This window comes from Mchenga conophoros, linkage group LG16 (genome assembly GCF_057382185.1).
Source record: "Mchenga conophoros isolate Kocher_MC1m ecotype Shallow Benthic linkage group LG16, M_conophoros_male_GT1.1, whole genome shotgun sequence".
NCBI classification, from domain to species: domain Eukaryota; kingdom Metazoa; phylum Chordata; class Actinopteri; order Cichliformes; family Cichlidae; genus Mchenga; species Mchenga conophoros.
The window spans coordinates 9,500,473-9,526,171 of record NC_140541.1 but is presented as its reverse complement, the minus strand read 5'-3'; the positions used below and the strand labels follow the sequence as shown (position 1 = coordinate 9,526,171).

Below are 25,699 nucleotides of genomic sequence, written 5' to 3'. Positions count from 1 at the left end.
ACTTGTGACAAATGCCAGGCTGTTGTGGCTGTGGATGATTCTGGTTATCAAATAAATAAACTGTTAAATTGCCAATTGTTTTTTTTTTTTCAATCTTTAATCATTCAGTCCAGTAAATGGCACCAAACAAGAGCCAATAGCAGAATAAGCTGTTTGGCATCGAAAGAGAAGATTTGGCAAGTTTTTCTTGGGCACAACTTGCATACTCAACTCTGTTGCTCAACCCACAAATGCAAATGTGACACCATTTAAGGGGAGATGACAGGCTTTCCAGCGCTACAACATTTATTGCCAAGGATTGTTACAGCAAAGAAATAGTCAATAAAACACAAATTTCCTTACTTTTTGTGCTAAGTTTAGTAGTTGTGCTTATCACAGCAGCTACAAATCACTCAGTAGACAGATGAAATACAGATTGAAAGCCATTATCCAAGTCATTGTTACAATACACTATGCAGATCATTATACATTCAAGGGCCTCGCTGCATTGGGTGTGCAGACATCTGCTTACATGGACAAAGCTCCAGAGTGCAAGTGATTACCTGAACTTTCATATTTATTCAGCAGTTCTGCTCTTTAAGAACACTTTGTAAGCACTGCATTTAAATGTGAACAGGATGATGATTCAACATTTCCAGTGCAAAGTGCATTCTTGCCCATAACACTAAACCAAAACAGAGCCCACTTTAAAAGACTTTCAGCCACCTGCTCCCAAAACCATGATGAGTAATGAATCACCAGGTTTCGAGTCGCAAGGAAATGAAATTCTAAGTCAATACAAAAACACAAACCAGAGATATTAAAATGCTGTGAACTGGTATTGAATCATGAGCAACAAGTCCATGACTGACCTTCTGTGTGATGTACATTCAAGTTGATTAGTCTGAATCAAATCAAATCACTTTTATTGTCACATCACATGTGCGGGTACATTGGTACAGCACATGCGAGTGAAATTCTTGTGTGCGAGCTTCACAAGCAACAGAGTCTGAGATACTGATTGCAGGCTTTTTATTCTTGCTAAAGACACTCTTAAATAAAGAGTGTTTTTTTCACTGCATTTTCATACATTTATTCAGAGACTGAAGGCTACAGCTCGATTTCATGTATCCACCTGGAAAACACTTTATGTCAGCAGCAATGTTCCCTCTAATTTTTCATGTGTCTGAGCGAACGCACAAACTCCCTGAGCGATCCCTCGGACCACTGTGAGCAGCAGCAGACGTGTGCACTGTGGTCACGCTGGCCAGCATCAAGTCCATCCAAGTTACATGGTTTATTAAAATAATCAAATTACAGCATTTACATTTATGTTAGATGACTTTTAATTAACTGCTTTAGCCCACTTACAATGAAAATTTTAAAAAATTGTTCATGACCTGTGTAGTATGTTCACACTATTGGAAGTAAAAATAACATGAAGTCCAATTTTGAAAACACAACTTTCTTTCTTTTTTTAAAATAAAGCTCTGACTTGTCTTATGAGTCTGTGGTCTGGGAGTCCTGTAACTCTGTCTGAATAAAATGCAGTATATAAAGACCAATGTTGGGCAAAGAATTATATAGTTACTTCTTCAAAAAAGTAACTGAGTTTAGCAAAGAACAGGTTTTTGTTTTTTTCAACATTTCAAACTATTTACAGAACAATCAGCTGTTCTGCATCAAATTTGATGCCACACAAATTATTTGTGCCACTCCAAAAAATAATTTGTCCACTAAGAGATAAAGGAGAACAACAGCCTGATACCTGCAGGCCTGACAACATGAGATGTATCACTCCTGTAACACCTGTAACATTCAGTAGTCGCCTCATTGTTCTGACACACACAACAAAACTATTGACTACACTACACACTAACTACACAAGATTTGCGCTAAACGTCGCAAATCTCTCACATCTCGGAGATGTGTCACTCCCAAAACTTCCCCCTTGATTGGTTGACATGGTACATTTTTCCACCAATAGGAAAGGCTGGGTTTTTTGGTGTTGTTTTTGCTTGTGTTGAGTGCTTTCAAGCGTTTTCCTTATAAAATGCAGTTTTTACCGTTTCTTCCTGCAGTAAATATAAACAACGACAGTATTCAGGAAGAAAACCAAAGATTGCAGATATTTTTATCATAACTGTGGTTTTACGTGGCCTATCAGCACAATTTAAAAACTGGTGTAAAGTCCACACTTTTTCAATTGTTCCGTCTGTCCTGCTCACATCTCCAATGATTCTACACGTTGTCATTAACGTGGCTTCACTCCACATCAGCCACGCCGCTTTGCTAGCTAAAACAACGGTGTCGGCACATAAGGACGCTGTCATAGTCTGTCAACGACGTTGATTAGCTGCGTATATGTGAATCGCATCATTGGCTGGACTATGGGATAAGGTGGTATCGTTCTAATCCCATACGGGAGCAGCCAGTCACTCACTGACTAACACTGCAAAACAGAATTGTTAAAGTTTTAATTTTAATTTCAATTCAGGTTAGATTTTTTTGGGGGCACAATGCAGATTTTCTGTGCGCAGAGACAGTGCCAGCAGTGTGCAATCGCAAACGTGCGCAGCTTAGAGGGAACATTGGTCAGCAGTATGTAGTAAATATTTTGGATGTGAAAACAAGCTGCATGTTCAAATAGTGAAAAATGTTTACCTACAAGTTTATTATAAATGGTCACAGTGTCAAGTTCACTTACAGTTCTTTTCCAAGTTTGATGCGGTAAAGCTTAGGCTTGTTTAGCTTGTGTACTTAGTTGATTTAAAAAAAAAAAAAATGCAAAAATGGTTAGATAATGTAAAAAGTCCTGATTTATTTGTCTAATATTTACTCTATTCTGCACTTATGGGTGAGTCATCCTCTCCCCTTTAAAACATCTCACTGGAAAATATAGTCTTCTTGGTTCTCACTTCTAATCTTAGTCATTTTCTTCTAGTTCAGCTTTGATAAAAATTATCAGTATAAAATCCATAAGCATTGCAGCTTCTTTATGACTTGAAAATGTCAATATGATGCATTACCTTTGAAACTGTGAGTTCTTTCATATGTTTAGTTATTTATAGGCCATTACTCATTGGTAGTTTCATATGCAATTGTTAGTCACAACATTAAAACTAGCTGCCTAATAATTTGTACTTTGCTATTATGTCTTGAAACTACAACTCGTGGACAAAGAACCTTTGTGGTTAACCTGGGGTGCTGAGCCTCTGTGATTTGGACTTTTCTAGTGTATTTTTTGGATGTTTGCTTAGATCCAGATGTTTGGAGTTTGGCAAGATCAGCACCTTAATCTGTTCAGGAAAAGCTTTTGGATTGTCGCTTGTTGTCCTGTTGAGGGAGGCTGCTGCTGTGAGAGGGTGCCATTGTCTTCCCGGTGGACCTGGAAGCCTTACTCTCGCTGATAGTCATTTAATTCACTATAATAAGAGTTTAGTAATCTCTACTTGTTGATAAATGCCTTTAATAACTTGCAATCACCATTTGGATTAAAATCTGGCTTCTGAGACATGCTCATTGTCTCCTGGAAACATGGCGCCCGTTGATTTTTGTCCAGAGATTGATAGGATTGTCGTCATGATGGGGGGAATTGTTTGATTTGGATGGAGGTTCCATACATAACACAGAGGTAACCATATTATGAGCCACCATCTCTTGAACTCTTGGCTTCAGAGCTGCTTGAAAACAGCCTATCTTGACTTTTTTACTGCCTCAATTTCATGGGGAATTTATTGCCACCCTCTGCTTAAGTGCCATGAATGTATTTACTGCAAGAGGCAATTCAGATGTCACACTCTTACCACCCTAATGCGTCTTCTGAAAGGACTTCCGTTAAGCCAGATACGAGGCCTCCATGGGGTGAGTTGGAAGGAGATGAGAAAGATGAGGGCAGGCAGACGGGTGCTTTAAATCAGTCAGACTGACTCTGGAGGTCACTCTAAGCAGCACATAACTCTCCAGCTCCCCAAACCTCCAAAAGCTTGTCATTGTGTCCCACTTTTGTGTGAGCTGAGCTGATTTTTTTTAAAAAAATAATTTATTTTGTATTATTTTTTTAATATACATTATTTTTTTCTCGAGTAATGGCCTTGGTTGCAGCCGCTGGCTAGAGAGAGATTTACGAATATTTCATTGCCCTGTGGTTGTCCATGACTGTACATTGTAATTGTGTTTGTGTGTATGAGACTGCGGCACATGAGCCATAAAGGGTGTCTGAATGATGGCTGCTGGTACTTTGGGTAAGAAATGGCCACGGGCACATTGTGCTTCTTGTGTAGGGCAGGCACAAACAGCCTACCAGGTTGCCATTGTGAAGGTCATAGCTTTTAACACATTGTGTAGACCCATGAAGATGGAGCCAAACCTGCCTTTTTGACTAAGACAGCTAATTGTCTTGATTTAGGGAGTTGGATTCTGTGAATAAAGAACATTTAAGAAGACATCGTGTCTTTGGGATAAATTTACAATTTTATGTCTATGTAAGAATACAGATTGGTTGCCGACTGTTTTCACACATTTCAGTCTTAATAATGCCCATTTACCATGAGATCAGGGTTTTATTTTGCATTCTTGACTCTGGAGCAGCATTAAATGCATTACATATTGAGAGATTCATACAAAGCTGCAGTAATTTATTACATACACTACCAGTCAAATGTTTGGACAGACTTTCTCATTTAATGGTTTCCCTTTATTTTTATGACTATTTACATTGTAGATTCTCACTGAAGGCATCAAAACTATGAATGAATACATACAGAATTATGTAGTGAAAAAAGTGGGACATTTCTCCAAACATGTTTTATATTTTAGATTCTTCAAAATAGCCACCCTTTGCTTTGTTTACTGCTTTGCACACTCTTGGCATTCTCTTGATGACCTTCATGAGGTCGCCGCCTGAAATAGTTTTCAACAGTCTTGAAGGAGTTCGCAGGGATGCTGAGCACTTGTCGGCCCTTTTGCCTTCACTCTGTGGTCAATTTCATCCCAAACCATCTTGTTTAGGTCAGGTGACTGTGGAGGCCACTCTCCTTCTTGGTCAAATAGCCCTTACACAGTCTGGAGGTGTGTTTGGGGTTATTGTCGTATTGAAAATAAATGTTGGTCCAACTAAACGCAAACCGGATGGGATGGCATGTCGCTGCAGGATGCTGTTGTAGCCATGCTGTATAAATCCCCAACAGTGTCACTAGCAAAGCACCCCCACACCATCACACGTCCTCATCCATTCTTCACGGTGGGAACCATGCGTGTAGAGAGTATCCGTTCACCTTTTCTGCGTCCCACAAAGGCAGCTGGAACCAAAGATCTCAAATTTGGACTCATCAGACCAAAGCACAGGTCTTCCATCAGGTTTTCATCACATGTCCATTCCTCATGTTTCTTGGTCCAAACAAACTCTTCTGCTTGTTGCTTTTCCTTAGTCGTGGTTTATTAGCAGCTGTTTGAACATAAAGGCCTGATTTGCACCAGTCTCCTCATTCAAAGTTTTAGCAATTTTCCAGACTGACTGACCTTCATTTCCTAAAGTAATGATGGACTGTTGTTTCTCTTTACTTAGCTGATTGGTTTTTGCCATAATATGAAATCTAACATTCGTCAAAAAGGGCTGTTAGCTGTGCACCAACCTGACTTCTGCACAACACAACTGATGCTCCCAACCCCATTAAGAAAGCAAGAAATAAGCTCTGACAAGGCACACCTGTGAAGTGAAACCATTTCAGGTGACTACATCATGAAGCTCACTGACAGAGGGCCAAGGGTTTGCAGCGCTGTCAACAAAGCAAAGGGTGGCTACTTTCAGGAATCTAAAACATAGGACATATTGAGAGTTATTTAGCATTTTTTTCTTTGCATATATCTTTCTTCTTATACTTGATGTCTTCAGTATGTATCTACAATGTAGAAAGTAGTAAAAATAAAGAAAAACCATTAAATTAGAAGGTTTTGACTGGTAGTGTATCTCACAGTGGAACATTTTCTCACTATTTGCTTTAACCTTTTAAATACTTTTACACTTCAGACTGCTTTTTACATTTTTTTTTTCCTCAACCAAAATGGAAAGACAAATCTTTTTTGTGGGCTGGCCAAATAAATTCCTCAAATGAGAAATACCACTGCCTTTTCCATTGGACCCTGCACCGTGTGTGAGACTTCACTTTTTACTTTCAAGCTCATCAGTTGATAAGGTGTGGGAGGGAAAGAGAGGTTTTTAATCTCTCTCTGGCTCTGACCTTAATAACACAGGGCCACTCTTGGGCTGCCAGTTCATTCCAGAGTGAGCTGGAGTGTATAATGTTGCATGATTAATACTTTTGCAGTTGCAGTATAGAAACTGGGAAGCATGAAAATAAGCAAAACACTGTAGAGGGCGATAATAAAAACCTTCAGTCACAGGTTTCCCGATCCTTAGGCACAGAACACAACAAGACACGATTTTATTAAGTTGGTCTTCAGACACTGAAACCATGTGTGAATGTGTTTCATTATGCAGTTGAAATGGGGACAGGCTGCCTTACTGAGACGAGTGTGCTGATTGATGATGATCCAGTTTATGACTAATGACTTTTTAATTTTTAAAAAATGGCCTGGATTTGGAAAAATAAGGAGAAATTCCCAGGAGATTGTTTCTAAAAATTCTCTATACTACAAGTGAGCGCTTCGATCACTGGCTAATGTAGCCATTCAGAAATAATGGTTACAAAACAAAAGATGCCTATGAACATACAGACATATTCATATTTCTTGACAGTGCTACTGTCTCCCTTTATTGGTGTTCTGGATTGACGTGCCATATCTTGATACATGTCAAGGGATGCTGATACACCAAATATCAGTATTTCAAAAAATACATTTAAATAGTTGAATGAATACTATGAACAAGAGGGCTCATCCCATGCACAGTCATCCTGAGATGACGTTAGTTGAACAGACTTGCATGAAACCGGCTCGACTCAAAGAGCATCCAACACTGGGCACACTTAGCTTCAACGAGTTAGCAGTTAATTGCTGCATTATCAGAAACAGATTGCACATAATTCCCAACTTGACCTCATTAGTTGCAGACTGTGATAAACATTTATGGCAGGTTTTGGTTGCAGTATTGGTATACTTGCTAATGCCATTTTGTTGCAAAAAAAATAACCAAGTAAGATAACATTATGTTTATTTTATCGGATAAACAAAATTTTGACAGTCTAACTTTGAGGACATAATTTACAGCTTAAAAAGATGATAAATGTATGTTGTTGCAATACTCAGCATTTCGCCAAAATCGCAATAATAATTCATCGTGAGTGAAGACATTTTCTGATGAGCTGTTTCCAAACGCGAAACATTTTCCTCCTCGTCTCTAAACTCTCTTAGAAAAAGAGATTTTTAATCTGTGAGATGTATACTTGGACAGATAACGGATATAAATAAATAAATAAAACGCTTATGTACTACCTCTTGCATCATATTGCAGCTTTCAGTTTTCGGTCTTCAGCAGAAAAAAGAAAAAACAATGCAACAACAAACACATCAGGCTGTTATACCTGGATAAATGCTATATTTTTCTGCATTTTCTGAAGTAGTTTGTTCTTCAGACCTGGCAGAACAAAAAAGCAGTAGGATGTTTACCAAGTCATGACAAGTACTAATGAGGCAGGATCTGGTAGACTTGCAGATAGTAAGATTCAGCCTAGACTCCAAATGAGAAAGCTACAAATTTATACTTTTTTTTAGGGGGAAAAATCCTCTTATCTTGTAAGTAATGGTTTAAACAAATTGCCATTGTCCAATAAAAAAAACTTAGGAAAACATTAGCTTGTCCATTCGTTGCAGTTCAAATCGAAGGGTTGGAGGGGGGGAAAATGCAAAATAGCATAGAAGTGGGATTTTAAAACTAAAAGTATATGCAAGATAATAGTATAAGTATAAGCAGCTGCCACAGAAAAGATGAATCATGTGAAACGACAGCGTTGTGTTTCTACTGGTGCTTCTCTGAAGAGTTGAACAGGCTCCCCTTATCCTACACCACAAGCTGTTGGATGTCTCCACACTCCGAGATGTAGTAATTCACAGTGGGTACTAACTGAAAAGAGAAGTAATCACCAGCAGCACTGACTAGAGGTAAAGGCGTGTGTCACGGCACGTTTTGTGGAGGAATCTTTGGTGCAGTGTGGGTGGGAACACGGTTTATTAACTTAAACATACCCTTTGTTGCACAGTTTATCACAGTGTTAGATGCTTTGTGTTCAGTTTGGCTTAAACACAAAACGTTTTCATTTTTTCCGTTATGAAATTGATATTTCAAGTTCTTATGAAGGTGTCCATGAACAGATTAATTCCAGCAACACTTGAAGTGTGGAACAAGAACATGGATAATTTAACAGAATTTCCTGCTCCCTACTCTGAACTACATAGTACAACATAAAGCCAAATAATAATAATAATAATAATATCTTTGGTGCTAATAGCCACCTTCTAGCATCCTGCAGTGCCCTTTCATAGGGATATTGATGAATACAGGTCACAGGAGTGTTCATTTTGGCTGCTATTTCCTCTCTGCAGCAAATTACTGAGGAGCTTTACCTCTGATTGTAGAGTGCATCAGCCACTGGGTCAGTGCAAGCCCATCCACCCCCTTCCCCCCAATCCTTTGCATGTATCTCCCAAGATACTGCAAGCGGTAGCTGTCAGAATCAATCACTGAATTTTGTAGCCTAATGTCCAATTAGTATTCCAAGGTCCTTTAAATAAGCAGTTTGTCAACATTGTCAAGCTCCCCGCACTGCAGCGCTTGTCCTTGGCATATGAGCCAATCAGAATTTGATGAAGCGTCCAATCAACACATATCAGAGGGAGTCAGCCAACGTTTAAGTGTCCATGTCCCGGTGCGTATTAATTTGATTTATAATCCTCGGTGTGTGAACGGAGTGCGTCATGGAAAGCCACGAAGCCAAGAACACAATGAAACTTCTGGCCCTTGTCTTTATTAGCTTGGCTGCATGCCTGCTCCAAGGAGAGAGAAAGTTGGAAGAGGATTTGGATGCTCATGGTGGCATAAAGAGGCAGGCTGTTGGACAGAGAGGGAAACTGGTGTAGCTTGGTGGCCGTAAAATGACAGGTCTATATTTTATGGGCCAGAGATGCACTTTGTCATTTTTGTAAATTTTGTAGCTTGTAGTTGGGGAAACCCCAACTTTCAATTGGTATTGGGAAGAGCTCTACATCTTAGTCACTTTGTCAAAACCGAGATCATCATTAACCAGAAATGATGATGAGGTAACAGTCATGTAGACAGACTGCAACAGAGGGCAAGAAATCAGCAGATATCCATATAAATGAGACTGTGATATACAATACACGGCCACATGGACAGGAAATGTGCCTTCTTCTTTTTTCTGTTGTCGATGCCACATGTGTAAGAGTTACAAAGGGGAGGAGGTGTTTTGAAATGGATAGAGAGCAGCACTGATTCAGTAAAAGCTGGCACTCTTTCCTCCCTTGGCTGTGTCATCTTCTCTGTTTGCCCTGGAGCGCCTCTTCACAGCATCAGCCTCCATGTCAGGGCTCATCTCCCAATCTCTTGCTCTTTTTATCCTCCTTCCCTCCCCGAGTCTCCTCTTTTCCAGCCTCTTTTCAAAGCTCATATGAAAAGTAGAGTCTTATTCTTCTCTGTTCAGTGGACCGATGTCTGTATGATTGGTTGAAAGGAAGTAATGTAATATAATGATATATAGAAGACGAGGCTTTGCCATTGGGCCTGTGTGTAGAAAAACACTATTGTTTTGCATTGAATTGATTGGTGGATTTCACGTTCCTATGACAACTAACCCAGGCTACAACAGCTGCTGTAAATAAACCAATGTAATGCTCAAATGAAAATTATATCAGTGCAACTTGAAATCATACCACCATGATGACTGTATGATTGTGTCCCTTTTGTTTTTTGTGACAGTGATGTCACACGTGTCAAAGGACTTTGCTTCTTCTAACATACTGTTTTTTTTGTTTGTTTGTTTTTTTTAGATGATGAAACATGCCTGGGACAGCTACAGACAGTACGGCTGGGGTCACAACGAGCTAAAGCCCATCGCCAAGAAAGGACATTCCACAAATATCTTTGGTAAGCCAGATACTGCCGCCTTTACCCATCGGCAGTTTGCTCACACAGTCATAAGTCGCACTTGGATGCATGCGTGATGTGCACACACACACACCATCTTCCTAACACTCAGACAAACACACACGGCTCCTTCTCTTGTGGACAAGGTCATGCGATAGTGCCTCCAGCAGGATGCATATCACATTAGGGGAAAAAAATGTTTGCAAACACGAGCATAGGATCGCTGAGGCTGCAACAAGAGGATGCACGTGACGAACAGGAGAAATCTAAATGTATTTGAGATACTGCAGATATTTAACAAGTCTTTATTTAGTGCATAGATCTGCACTTTGTTAGTGAGCAATAAACACTCAAATAATCTCACTGTTGGGCTAACACTCCAATGTGTCAGCCTTATCACAGTAAAGTTGTAGTGTTAGGTTTAAAATTAGACAGTGTAGCTGATAATGCTTGGTGAGAAATTCTTTTTTGTACAAGGAGAGACAATCGGGATTTGTTTATTGGTATGCACCTCTTTATCTGCCATCTATGATGATCACAATGATCCAGCCACTACACTCGTTGTAGTTGAACATTTTGTACATTTTCAAAACATTAACAACATTACCTGCTGTTCAAATTAAATATGTTTTACAGAAACGATTCATATAAAATGTTAAAATGACTGAATTATAGCTTAAACTATCTATCTCTATCTATGTTTGGAAGTCTGTGAAGTCTTTCTTTTTTGGTCTCTGCCAGCACTTGTACAAAACTATCTGGCTCTTCAGCAGCTGATGCTCCACTCTGCCTGTCTGCTGCTTGCTGTGTAGTCTGAAGTGTACAGAGGCTTTTTAGAACTTATTGACTGAGAAGGACCGCCCACTAAGAACTGCGCCAATTAACCAAAACACTAAAGTTGCAGGCTAGACAGGCTATGCAGGGGGCTAAAACTCACTGCAAAGCTCCTTTGGGCAAATGGGAGCTGATAAATTTTGGCTGTGAATAGTCTGCAAGTTCATAACTATGCAAACTTTAAGTGCTCGTATTATGCTCAGTTGCAGATTTATCATTTTATTTTGGGATATGTTTGGATGCTTGTTCAGAATTTTTTTTAATTTTTTACTTCTGTTATCTGTTGCAATAGCTCTTCATATCCTGTACCAGAAATGCTCAGTTTTAGCTTCTGTCTCTTAAAAACCTCCTCCCTAAAAGCACAGATTGCTTTGATTGGCCGGGTTGCCTGGCTAATTTGACCTGTTGGTTATACACTGTAAATCTATTAGTACGAGTGCAGCCCAGCTAACTGAGTCCTCAGTTCCCCGAGAGCTCAGAGAGCACAAAGGTTCTTGAGTTCATTCTTGTAACAAATACAATATTTATACCTGGCTTAGCTCGTGCCTGAGGCATTTTAAAAAACAGAAGCTGCTGAAGTGAAGAAATAATAGTAGTTTTAAATAACCAGTGCCCAGTTAAGACGGAATTTTTGTCAGCAAGGTTGTCCAAATTTCTGATATAGAAAATGTTACTGGTATCTTTATGAACCAAAAGTTCTGAAAATAGTTCTCTTAATTGATAAATGGGCAAAATGATTGCGCTAGCAAAGCTGTTTTTCATACGTGCTCATGTTTGATGTTGCTGTAAGGCATTTGTACATTTGTGAATCCTTTGGAGCTATGAAGATCTCTCATTTTATTACGTATAAAAATGGTCAGATCTTCATGTGAGTCAGATCATGGTGGATCCCGGAAAAGTAGTTTGTGTACTATGGGTGCCCCTGAGCTTTTTTGATGCAGTGTGTAATTCAGTGTTCTCTTCAGTGCTGAAAGCCAACCAAGCTCAGAGTCAGCAAATCAAACCCAAGCCTCTGCCATGCTTTAGAAATGAAATATGCTTCTGTTGCAGCCAGAATGTTAGAAATATACGTGTAGCATTTTCAGGCTTCTTGCATCTCTACAGTTTTGCTTTGGCCACTTCAAACTGCCTGTGTGCTATTAGTTCAGATGGTGCATATCCACAGTTGTCTTAGGTGGTCACATTCTGTCAGTAATCAATAGAGAAATCCAGGTTATTTCAAAGCGTTCCCAAGCTTTTTCTTGTACCTCCTTGTGTTATTAGTCAATTGCATGTCTTCATCTGTGGTCTATGGCTTTCAGAGTTGATGAAGTAGGCACACAGCTATCCAGAGCTATCCAGCCCTCTGTCACAGCTTTGTAAAGAAGACGCAATTAGCACATAACCTGCTAAACAATAGCTGGATGGAATGACTGTGTAGGCTGCAGCCTTTGCCTTTGTGTCGTGTTTGATTCATTTGAATTACGAAAGTAAATGGTGAAAAGATGAGGAGAGCTATGGTTAATATCGATAGATGTGTTAGTAATAATCACTGCCAATAATGATTTAACTCATTGGATACTGTGAGCTTATACCTGTGAAAATGTGGCTTTGTGCTTGTTTATCTGTTTGAGTTGCCAGCTTGACTTGTGTGTTTATGCTAATGTTGCTGGATGTGTGCGTTTATGTGCGTGTGTGGTGTGAGGGTGCATGCTTATGAGGCGTTTGTGTCAAATTGGAACGTTCCGTCTGGCAAATTGGCCGGAGGCGCCTCTGTTATTTTATGAGCTGCTGCTAAATGGTAGATAGATGCTGCTTGTGTGTGTGTGCGCACTTCCATTTGTTAGTATTCATGTGTGTCTGACTGTTCATCTGCAGCATGTCCTTTTGTGTTTTATCATTGTGTCTGTCTGGGTGGTTTTCCCCTGCCGCCTTGTAATAGCTGACTCTGGATAGATGCTGTTATTATTCACTGGGTGGCCAATAAAATACAAGCAAGACACAAGGCAAAATCAAGCATTGCACTCCTCACAAAACACACTTCCATTATTGATGAGGCGTATCCTGTCTTCTTACAGGCGGTATTGATTGTGTTTTGGTGTGATTTGGAGAGAGTGCAGAATGCAGAAAGAAAAAGCAGTATTTGAGAGATGCAGTGGACCTCCTGCTGTGTTAGCTATTACTGACATTGACTGCTTTTAACACGGGGGACTCAGACATCCAAAAGTCTGGCTGACTGGATGAAAATAGTGCGAGTTATGGATTTAAACCACGTTCATATTTTGCTAGACCCTGATGCACTGCACGTTGGGATAAAAAGTATCCCTTTGCATTTCTTTAAACTTGAATTCTGAACCTGACTTCTTGACTGGAGGGCAATGTGGAAAGATTTCTCATCTCCGACCAAGCGAGCGCGGCATCGTCCCGTTTCAGGCTAGAACTGAGAAGCGTTCTGTTCCCGACAAAAGCATTACATACATAACAGTTTGTATACAGCTAGCTTCTATTTAACATGCCCTCCATGCAGCTGTTAAAAAAGAAAATGCGTAAAGCTCTTTGTGCTCACTGCATGCCTTCCAGCTCAGCCTTAATCTGTCCTGAGAGAAGAGGGCTGGCCAGAATGGTAACAAGTGGACCAGGGCTCCCATTGTGCCTCAGATAACCTTGTCTCCTCTGCCTCGCGCTGATGCCGATGCATTTATTTTTCCACCCTATTCTGTTGAGATGAGCTGAGTTGATTTTTGACTTCAGATCCAAACACATCCTTTGTCTACACAGTTCAAGCCACTATAACTCATGACCTTTCTGTAAGACAAAAGTAGCAAATACACTGGATTTTTTTAAAACTAGTATATGCCTGTGCCTAATACTACTAAAACAGAACAAAACAGAATTAGAAATGATGATGCGGTAACAGTCATGTAGACAATTAATTTTTTTTCCGTCCTCGTGCTTTGCGTTTGCAGTGCGATCTTTTTCATTCGTTTTGACTCCAGTCTTGGCAGACAATGGAGGCGATACTGCCCCCATAGCTTCCTGTAGTGTATTGCAGTTACAAACATGCATTTACGTGGTATTAGTATACGACACATTGACAATGTAAATGTCGACTATTTGTTGTAGTCGACGTCATCGATGATGCCAAGGAATCGTTGTAGCCCTACTTGCAGTAGAAATTGAGGAGTGTTGTTTCTTAGGGTTGCTACTTTCTATAGATTTAATTTGTGGCTTTTTGAAGTAATTTCAGCGGCTTTAGTCTCGTTTCGCGACACGCGAGGGAGTTCAGTGGTGAGTCTGAGGCCTGCCATCCATACTCTGTCTAGTGGCTGTTATTGCTTTATTGGTTTTGCAGTCCAGCGATTTTCATCTAAACCTGCAAGTGGAGATTTGCTCATATCTCATCCCCATGGCTTTTCCCCAGCGGCAGTTTGACACGCTCACAGTAAATGATATTACAGACAGCCTCAGGCATGTTGTTGCTAGAGGCCTGTTAGGTTGGAGGCGATGGGGATGATGCAAAGCGGGGATGAGGCTTGGACACCTGGATCCACTGTCAGCTCAGTACTGGAGAGAGCTGCCTCATTATTCATAGCATGCTTTTTCCATTACAAGATTACTTTGGTTGTTTGCCCACAGAGATGATCTGTCACTTTAAACTCAGTTTTCAACAACACATTCTCGGTTGTAATCTCAAAAGCATTTGATGCTGTTTCTTTGTTTTGCTGCTTTTCTTAATGGCATTAAAGCTCATAAATTACTGCATTCAAGTAAAGCAAAAAGAATTATTACAGGATTTTCAGTATACGAGTCATTTGGGGGTGGGGGGTTTAGAAGACTATCTACAGGCCCTCTGTGTACCAGTAGGTTCTCTTTGGCTTCAGTCACTTTCAGAGTCCTGTAAAAATACCAGATCAAACCCTACTTTGATTTCAAGCTTTGCTAATCAGTAGACTCAGCCATGTAATCTTCTGTAGAGCTACTGGATTTTCATTCCTTCTCACATTATCTCTGCTGGGTTTGTGTGGATGATGTAATGACCACTTTCACTCAGTGTCATGTAACTTTACTTGACCCTGTTGCTTACATGCCTTTATGTGATGGCTTCATGATCAGTAAGCAAAATAACATGTTTATGTGCAGATATTAAATAAGTAATATCTAGTGCCATAAACTGAGTTCTTGTACCAAAGTGTGCCTTGACTGTTTGGCTATGAGGTCAGTTCCTTGATCATTAATATGGAAATTGTCATGACCATTGATCAACCACCAATCAAAGTGCGTTGATCATTAATCAAAGATCATTGATCAGCGGCCATGAGTACTGTTTATAAGGTTGGGGAAGCCTGCAGTCAGCTGAACGTTTCTCCCACTATAAACACTACGTCCAAATGAACTGAATACACCTTTTGGGGTATTCATGATATGTTAGAGTATTTGTGCATGTCCATAAAGTCTCTGTATACAAACAAAAGCAATGCGATGCATCTTGTGCTGCTCTGGGTGTATTGTCAGCATTGATCGCAAGATATTGAATAACCCACAGAGCCTACTTCTAGTACTTCCTTAGTTATCTTTTTATGGATGCAGCATGATGTCAGCTGTAAGCTATTATCCAAAACTCCTCACTGTTGTTGCCTTTTTCATGAGGGTTGATTCCAGAAATCTTATGGCACTATTACCATGGTCTTAGTTTGGTGCTCGTAAGTGTAAAACGGTGTCAGCCAAACCCTTACTGTTCATAGGCGAGTCGCCGAACTTAGATCTGTTTTGCATACATAAATACCTTCCTAACATTTCACCTGACAGGGTGTCATTATCACTCACCTTCTGCATTTTATTTGCAGACACATCTCTCGTGTACAGGTAAAACTGATGAGACACTATCAGTTTTACCTCCAAACAACCACAGTTTAGCTAGGTTACTTTGTTCACGGGCATGTGTGCTTCAAGTAGGAAAATTTACTTGACAGTGCCGAGAGTTTATAACACAAGCTTTTTTAAAAAAAAATTATTCTGTTTGTTTGTAAAAGGAAACTCTTACTCATCTCATATTTTGGAAATAATGGGAAACTAATATTCTGTTGGTTAATACTTAGTAACAGAAGTGATTTTCCATGTTGGATGAGAAGCCATGCATGTTTAACTGAAGGCATTTCACTCCCAAAGCTTGCACGTTGTATGCTTGGATGTGTTGATGACTGAGACAGTAAGAAAGAGTGGAGTGGGGTGAAAGGTTTGCCTGATGATTGCTTCCTAATGATGGCCCAAAGACTCGAGACTGCTTTCTGCAGCAGAATAGGAAGCAGAGGAAGAGCGTGAAGCAGAGATCAGGGATTGTGGAGGGGAAGACAGAGAGAAATCCAGCTGATGCTTCACTAAGCTCCATGCCTCTTAGTTACTGTTGCCATGCTTGTCTGCACATTTCAGGTTCACAGTGGTAACGGTGGCAAATTTGCTCACTGAAATTCTTAGTGTTTCTGGAATCACAGGTTCATGATGTCAGGCTGTAGTTAGAGCAGTAACCATCACTATATTCCACAGAGTCACCTGCCAAATGGACTTGATTTGCCGAGTTGGAAGTAAGTTATTAGTAAGTTATTGGATATATTGTAATCTGATAGCAGTGAAACATAACCATGAAAACAAATGGAAATTCTTACATTAGTGGTTAAGGTTAAATGCATTTTTTATGGCTTCTAAAAATGTATTATTAGTAATTGTAACCTCTTGACACCACTTCAGATCTGATCTGTACCTGCTAGAATTAATTGGTACTTCTATTTATGACTGAGCTTGTTACATAATTCCTACCCTGACAGGCTTTGGAACAGTTACAATGTGAAAAGAGAGTGAAGAGTAAGACCTGAATTCTGCTCCCAAACAAGGCATCAAATCTTCTTCAGAACATTAATGTGAGCCTCCCTTTCAGATTAAACTTTCAGCAGGGCTGCCAGTGCCGAGTTGGACAGCAGGAAACAGAAGGATTTGCCTGCTGCTGAGTCCAGCAGGAATGTGCATAAGCCTCTCAAACAGAGAAGAAAAAGGGGAAGGTTCTTAAACAAAACATCACCTTGTAGGTTTGTACCCACAGGCTTTGGCATTTTTATTGTCTGCCATCAATGTGAGCAGATGATGATCAAGGTTGTATAACTGCTGCTGAATAATTGGTTTGGGCTCATTGGAACCAGTCGGGTTGTTATTTTTTGTTAAAGGGATCTGATTCAGTACAGTGCAGGGAGGTTTGGTGGCAGTGCAAAGCTGTAAAAAAGTTGTACTCGGCGGCCCAGTTGTTTTGATGTGAATTTGTTTCAGATAAATTGGTTGTATAGTTCTGTCTCCCAGAAAATTTCATGTGCATACCATTTAGATTTTGTAGGAGTTGCTGACCTTTTATTTAACTAAAATACTTCAGGAAAGGTCACACTCCTCTTTCCTCCCCATTGCCCACACTTACACATCTTGGCCAACGTTCTCTTTTCATACAGATGACTTTCCTCAGCTTTGTTGGGTTTTTTTTGTTTTTTTTTTGTCTGTCAGTGACAAAGACCCACATTTGACATTATGCTTTGTGTTTTAAACAAAGGAGACTTTGACTCACGAAACATAAATTGAGCTTTTGAAAGGCTAGATTGCAGTAACTTTGTACAAGAAAGGCTGCGATAATTGCCCTAGTAACCCGCTTAACGCCCATATCAGAATCAGAATCAGAATCAGAATACTTTATTGATCCCTGGGGGAAATTATTTTTTGTTACAGTGCTCCATTTTAAACCAACATTAAGACAAGACAGACAATACACTAACTAAGAATAGTACAATATATACATATATATACATACATACATACATAAGTCACTTATAAATAAATATTTGGAAAAGAAACATGTGTAGTTGTAGCAGCAAACAGTGTGTTAAGTGGATGCGTTGTACAGGGAGATGGCCACAGGCAGGAATGATTTCCTGTGTCGTTCAGTGGTGCTTTTCGGTAATCTCAGTCTCTCACTGAACGTGCTCCTGTGACTGACCAACATGTCATGGAGTGGGTGGGAGGTGTTATCCAACATTGTCTTTATCTTGGACAGCATCCGCCTCTCCGACACCACCTTGAGGGAGTCCAGCTCCATCCCCACAACATTGCTGGCCTTACGGATCAGTTTATTAAGTCTGTTGGCATCTGCGACCCTCAGCCTGCTCCCCCAGCATGCAACAGCATAGAGGATCGCACTGGCCACCACAGACTCATAGAAAATCCTCAGCATTTTCTGGCAGATGTTGAAGGACCTCAGTCGCCTCAAAAAATAGAGACGACTCTGGCCCTTCCTGTAAAGTGCTGTGGTGTTTTTAGCCCAGTCCAGTTTATTGTCAATGTGTACTCCAAGGTATTTATAGTCCTCCACAATGTCAACACTGACCCCCTGGATTGAAACAGGGGTCAAGTGTTTCCTGGTCTTCCTGAAGTCCACGATCAGTTCCTTGGTCTTTGCCACGTTGAGCTGCAGATGATTCTGCTCACACCACGTGACAAAGGAGTCGACCACAGCCCGGTACTCTGTCTCATCATCCCTGCTGATGCATCCAACCACCGCAGAGTCATCAGAAAACTTCTGAAGATGGCAGGTCTCTGTGCAGTGGCTGAAGTCTGTGGTGTAGAGGGTTGAGCAGATGGATCATTTAGATGACCTTTTTAGTCATTAAGATTTAATAAAATGGAGTGATGAAAAATACGCTTTGCAGATGTTTTTCTGGTTCCATTGTCCTTGTGGGCGATTATTACCTCTTGACAAGAAGACATTTTTTTTTAACTTGATTGCAGTGCTAAGGAACATTGTTCACATCTCACATCTCTTATTTTATTACCTTTTTAAATTATTTTTCACAAAGATTAGCACAGTCACCAAAAGAGCATAGACACCTATCTAAACTTTGTATAACTTGTCTGTTGGATATGGAAAATGTAGTGTAGATCAAATTTGCTGAATCTGTTTTCTTCTTTCTTCTGAGTTAATATTCAGTTCTGAGTCGTGTTCTTTTAGACAGACCTGTAGTGTTCTGTCCATGACAGGCCAGGCCAAATTACAGAAAATAATACCAGCAGTTTTATTACAACTTTGTATTCAAACTAGGCTCAAGGGTGGAAAAACAAACACTCACAGTAGCCATGTGGGGATATGTATGTGATATAGGGATTCACAGTAACCCTATAATCCTAGCTCCGCCCGTAGTGCAGGAGAGTTGCACATATTGTCATATAATCACATAATGGTGGCCTATCTAATTCGATTGTGTCATCATTAACTGAGCTGAAATCCTTTGACCATTCAACTCTTCATTTGCAAACACAAGCGACACTGTTGTCAAAGCTATTTGTTTAATTTTCTTTGCACATGGGGCAAGGGGATGCCAGCAAATACCTTTACACTCAGACCAGTGCCGACTGAGGCTCTTTGGCACCGAGCCTGGAAACGGGCATCCGGGCTGAGGTTTAGCCAGGGAGCTCATGTAGAGCTGAAAAGCCCAGACTGACCAGTAACACTCTGAGGCAGAAAACAGAACACAGCAGATGTTTAATTCTGCTGCCAAATAAGTTGGTAACCAGTTACTCATCGCCAGCCAGGCTAGTCTGAATTGTCTTGGGGAGTTTGATTTGGCTTCATTAATTGCCACTGGGTATATTACAGGACAGGCTGCAGGGCCACACAGGACCTGGGTCCATAGAAGAGGACAAACGGTCCAGAACTGTGCAGGACGCTTTAACTGTGCTTGCTAAATTTGTTGGAACAAAGGTTCACTTTAAAGCAAAAGGCATCATGGTAATCTTGACTTTGGTGACTCCAGCTCATTTTATTTCACGTCTCCCAAAATTGCACCACATATATGTTAGGAATTATTTTTTCTGCTGGTAACAGCTGCAGCATTTGTGAAGAAACGATGCCATTTATGATCGAGTTAGATAGTAGATTAAATCCCTGTGACACTAACTGAACTCGGCTACTTTGTTAAAGTCGAACTGGAGTATTTCCAGGTATCCTGAACACTCCAGAGAAAATACTGTTTCTTTAAATGGAGCAGGGTTGTCATGATACTTTCAAATTCAATACTGATACCCAGGAAAATGCTTGATTTTCAATATCATTTTTTAAACCACTGGAAAGATTTTGGCCCCATCCTGCAACAACAGACGTAGTGGCAACAAAAGGCATTTCCTGTAAATGTAAAATTGTTCATTTTACATAACTTTTTACAATAATTTCCAAATTATAAGTTAGATCTAAAACACTGGTATTTAAGATTAAGTTTAGAGGATTTATTCATTTTACAAATCAGAAAAGTTAAAGTTTCTGATTTTGTCTACGTCTGCCTGCAACCTCTCACTGTTCACACTGATCCACCTCATTCTGCAGCTCTTCACATCTTCATCTCTGCTCTTCAGTCCTGAAACCGGCATAATCCTGCTGCTCTGCTCTTAATTTTACTCTTTATTTGCTCGGATTAGTTCTCCACACTCTAGACTCTCTATTCAGTTCACCCATAGTTCCCCCAGTGCTCTGTTTGCACAGCCTGCCTCGTTCTACATGTGGCTGCATTCGGCACTTCCACGGCTTAATATTTCATGACCTGCACTTCTCTAGCTGCAATGTTAATTAAAATAGATGGCTGATGTGTCCATCTATCTTAATGAGTTCCTGGAATAACAAGCACCTATAACACGTGTTATTTAGATTCAGCAGTGTGGAACACTAGACACATTTCCTGTTTGTTGTAGTAGTAGGAGTAGCTCTTCCTCAGAGTTTGCATTTAGAATTTTAAAAACTTTTTCCGACATTTAAATGTACCAGGCTTCGAGCAGCATGGTACGTTGTCAGCTTGTTCTGTTTGGATCAGCTCTTCTCTACTGAAGGGAGGAAGGGTCTCATAATTTGGCAAGAACCAGACCCTTATTTACTTTCTTGTAGGTCAGTAAACGCAGCATCATACAGAGATTTGTTAAAGGGAACGGCTCTTCTGGTAACACTTAAACCTCAGATTTCAGCTTCATCACACGTCCTCAAACACACTGCAACTTAAATGTGGGATCTCTGACTTCAGCTTTCGGAGGGCAGCCCTGGATGTTAGGGAGAAATAGTCTGTACAGGAGTAAGAAGAGTAGACTTGCAACTAGACCTGCATGTCCACAGAGTTGTGTAGAGGTCATGATAAGAAACACAAGGCACGACACGGACGCTTGAAACACAAATGCTTTGTATGTATCTCCACACATCACCTCTACACTTTCTTCCATTTTCATTCGATTCAGAGCCAAACCAAGCGAATTTATGCATGACACGCACAAACACACACACCTGAGCTCTCAATCATCTCCCACTCTCCCTGAGCCGACAGTTTACAAGACAGGGAGAATGGAGACTGAATAATGGCATCACGTTTTCGTGCCTCGTGTGAATTCATGCCTCTGAAACCTGTCGTCTAATGAAACCGGCACGGAGCCTGGGACGGAGAGTGTGAGTGTTCGAGAGAGGGAGAGAGAGATAATGGAGGGGGAGAGGGAGAGAGAGGTGTGTGAAATTGTGATAGATGGAGAGAGCATGTTGAAGAGTGGGGGGTGGAGTTCAGTTGAAGTAGTGAGAAGCTGTGTGGTGTATCAAAGGGAAGGGAGAGTACATGAATCTATGTTAAAAGAGCAGGAGACCTGATGAGAGTGTGTGTTGGTTTGCAGCTGGCGAGGTCTGTGTGCACGAGGCAGTGGCAATAATTCCCTGAATAAATAAACGTCATCCCGGCCAATTTGTCTCTGATAAGCAGCGCCTGGCAACCCTAAAATCAACTCCTGGAAGCACCAATTCAACTTCATGTGATGCCTTTGGTGTTGTTTATATCAAGGCTGCAGAGCAGTCAGGTCGTGAAAACCCATGGCAACAGGACATGACAGAGATGATACAGGAAGATGCATGGTGACCGTTCGTAGGGAAAGATGTTGAGTCAAATTAACAAAAAATAAATTTTTTAATGAGATGTATATGTAAAAAAGCGTGAATGGATTGTTCGCGAATCTGGGTTCTGAATGGAGCGATCAAGGAAAGATTAGGGAGAACGCAGCAAGACAGTGATGAATGAGCACAAGCAGATGGTTCGGTATACGAGGGAGGGGCAGACGAAAAGATGGAGGCTGAGCTGGAGAGAGAAACTTTCCAGGTGTGATAACAAGGTTATTTCCAAAGATGAGAGCGAGCAGAATTTCTCAAGGTTAGAGAAACGCACCCAGAAGAGTCCGGCGGATACGCATAAGTAATCTGCACATTTAAATTTTCTTTTGCTTTGAATTTGGAGTTGGGATTAGAAGATGGAGGGTGATTCATTTGATGAGCTTGTTGCTAGATTGGATTGGCCAAAGAAATGCTCCGCTGTCATTGGTTTTCATGTTGGCGGACGAGGTGAAAAACCCAGAGAACACCTTCACTACGTGAGAAGTTGGAGTTTTTAAAAATGAACAAAGAAAAAAGCCTTTCGCTAAGATCTTCTGCTCTACATACAGAAGGGCAATTTGTCCCCAATCAGTTAATCCAGTCCAATCCTTTTTGTTTATATGTTACCAATTCACAGCAACAGTCACCTCAAGGTGCTTTATATTGTAAGGTAAAGACTCTACAGTATTTCCAGTTCTTTGAAGTATCACTTGCAGGTTTTGTCATGAACATAAGGATTGAATAATCACTTACAGAGGATTTTAAGGGCTATTTTATTTCTATTTGGATCAATACCCAAATTGTTATCTTCAAATCCAAGACATTTTAACACAACATACGTTGTCTGGGATGTCTTCTGTTCAAGATGTTTGATAAACACCAAAACTCCTTTTGGTATTAAAATCCTCTTTTCTGGACCATAGACAAGAGGTTTGATACCCTTTTGTTGTTTTAGAAGAAAACAGGTCCGTATATAAAATGTTAGTGTCACATTTCATTTGCTTCACAACACAACAGTGTTAATGATTGACAGAGCAGAGGTGTCATTGTTGTGAACACATAGGAAGCACTGCATTTAGGAGCTATTGCACAAGACCTTTAGAGGAGTATTCTGAGACGGTATCTTTGACAGGCCTCTGTCTTTGCGTCAGCAGTGTCACATTGCTATGGGAGCCTCAAGCGTACCTGTAGGTGATGGAAGTGACAGAAGGGAGGGAGATGGGGGTTGTGTGGTGCAGCAGAGGGGCTCTGCTCTACCAACGGTCGCGCCAATCTGTCAAGATCCGGCAGGCAGCCAGGGCATCTTGCTATCAGCTCCGCCCGCCTGACTGCAGTGTATTTTTAGAGTGATTTAGAGGTTCCTGTCTATGATGATAATAACACTGCAGCTCCTGCATGAAGCCAGACACTCTCCTTTTGAATGGATTCATAGATAAGAAGGGATGGCGAGCAGACTCAGGAATTCTAGCTGTTCACGCAGCTTCTGATATGAAATGGGGACGGCTTTAAAGGGCAGTGCCACTGACTTTTACCTCTGAAATATGGTGGTAATGTATGCAAACCGAACTAAAGCAAACTGGAAGGCAATAGTAGAAAGGGTGTAGATGATCTGATGAAATAGTCATTTTGATGATATTTCCTATAATATCCTATAACTCCTTTTTTCACTTTAATTTCTAAGGAGGGTTTTGATTTACATAAAGTTGAACCTTATAGGCACAAAGTCAGTTTTAATAACTTATAATAAGCAGTTCCCTGTTCCTGTAATGTCTTATGATTACTAGTCTCCTCCTCAGAATGGAAAAGGCAATGAAATGTGGCAATGTGTTTGAATTAGTCCTACTGTGACAACACACATTAGCAAAGGAAAAACATTTTAAAATGTCACTGAATAACAGACAAACACACAGAGCTGCTCCTGTGGCTGCAAACTGATCATTTTTTATGGTTGCTACCATTCGCCTTGGCTGAATGCTTTTGCCCATTGATTGGCCACTCCATATCTTTCTGAAAATATTAATTCAACAGTTTTAAGTTCTGTTTTTTTTTTATTTTCCTTCTTTCTTTTCTTTTTTTTATTAGAAATGCACTGATTGCAGCTTCCTTGGCTTCTTGGTATTTTTTTTTTTTAACTGTGTCTACTTTTTGCTGATTTCAATGATCTGAGTTCTGATTAGCTTTAAAAGATCCATCTTGAACTGCGTGAGAGGGATTTTTTTTTTTTATTGGTTTGTTGTTCAGAATGTTTATGTGGTGGTGTGTCAATGTCACAAGCTATTGTCATGTTAGCTTGTGGCTGTGAATGCGCATCCGACTATTTATTTGAAGTATTATAAACATTTTAAATGTAACTGCTGTCTGGGTTGATGTAATTATGTCCAATGATTTGATTTAAAGCTGTACATTTACAGCAGCAGCAAGCCTGTTCTGTATTCACAGTAAATTGAGCAAAAATGTAAGCATACTTTAAGTAATAAATTAATTATATTAAAGTTAAACACACTAATTTACAGTATAAGTAACGTAAGCGAGAGTAGAGTGTGTAATTGTAGCTATATTTGACAAATTTCAGTTAACGCCACACACACAGTTTTTCTAAAAGCCACCAGACACACAAATTGTTAGTACTTTGGAAAAAGGAAAGCTACAGGGTTTGGTGCTAATAAAGACAAACCCATTGAGCGAGCCTGAAGAACAATGCTAATGCCAAATGAGACGGTGGCTAATCAGAGAGAAAATTATCTTGACCATGTGATCAGTGAATGTCCTGTCAAAGACGTACACAGGCTTACACTCCAAAAACACAAAATAATCAGTAAAGCAAGTTTAAAGTGGACTGGATGAACTGTTGTCAACAGAGGCAAAGAACAGCAACACACATGCAGGCCTCTTGGACTGAGTAGTGCGATATGTGACGTGCTTATCCTCAGGTTAGGGGTAAATCATCGTTGTTGGAGCGATAACGTTGCACAGACTAAATCTTTGTAGAAAATAGATCCAGCTGTTATCTGCACTGACTTTTCACTTTCTCTTAATAAGTTCAGTGCATCTCTTGCACTGTGTACAGTTTGCAGCTTTTTCCATGCATGCGTCTTTGGGAGAGCCTCTGATGGATGTAAAACCAATGTCACTGTTAATTGCATAAATAAATATTCATATGAGCAATAACTGATGGAAGAATTTCAATTGTTTGATCTTGTGTGTTGTACAGGTAGTTCTCAACTGGGGGCAACCATCGTGGATGCAGTAGATACTCTGTACATCATGGGTCTGCACGAGGAGTTCAAGGATGGCCAGGAGTGGATTGAACAGAATCTGGACTTCAGTGTGGTGTGTACCCACCTTCCCTCTCTACACATAAAATACCCAAGAACACTTGGGTATAATTAAGCCTTCCATTAATATCTTAATGATGGTCTCCAGCTTGTCCACATAATGCTCTTAATGTGCTGCTGTCATAAGAGATGACTTGCACTTAAATAAATATCACCGGAGTGCTCATTGATCTGATGCATGCTTTCTTGACATGATTTTTCATCAGCCCATCAGCACTATTAGACCATAAATAATATGCAAACATTACTCAAAATCCCTGTGAATGTTGGCACTGAATTGTCACCAATTAATTCATCTAGATTGTATCGCTCCAGTGTTGCTGTTGGAAACTATTAGACTAGAGAATATTTTCAGTATTTATCCTCATATCGAGCATTATAGTAATAATGATTTCAAACATTGCTTCATTCAGGCTGTGTTTTGCAGTCACAATCGTGACTTTGTCCTCTCTATCCATTTTCTTCTCCCTTCCTGTCCTCACAGCCTTTTCTGTT

General features: G+C 40.2%; 1 protein-coding gene across 3 annotated transcripts in view; it reads left to right on the top strand.

Moving 5' to 3' along the window:
• The window catches only part of man1a2 (mannosidase, alpha, class 1A, member 2), a 150,916-nt gene that overhangs the window by 41,764 nt on the left and 83,453 nt on the right, over window positions 1-25,699 (top strand). For all 3 annotated transcript variants that reach the window (XM_085250374.1, XM_085250375.1, XM_085250376.1), the window contains exons 4-5: window positions 10,000-10,096; window positions 25,081-25,199. In XM_085250374.1, coding sequence (XP_085106500.1) covers window positions 10,000-10,096; window positions 25,081-25,199 — 216 coding nt within the window. The remainder of the gene's footprint in view (window positions 1-9,999; window positions 10,097-25,080; window positions 25,200-25,699) is intronic.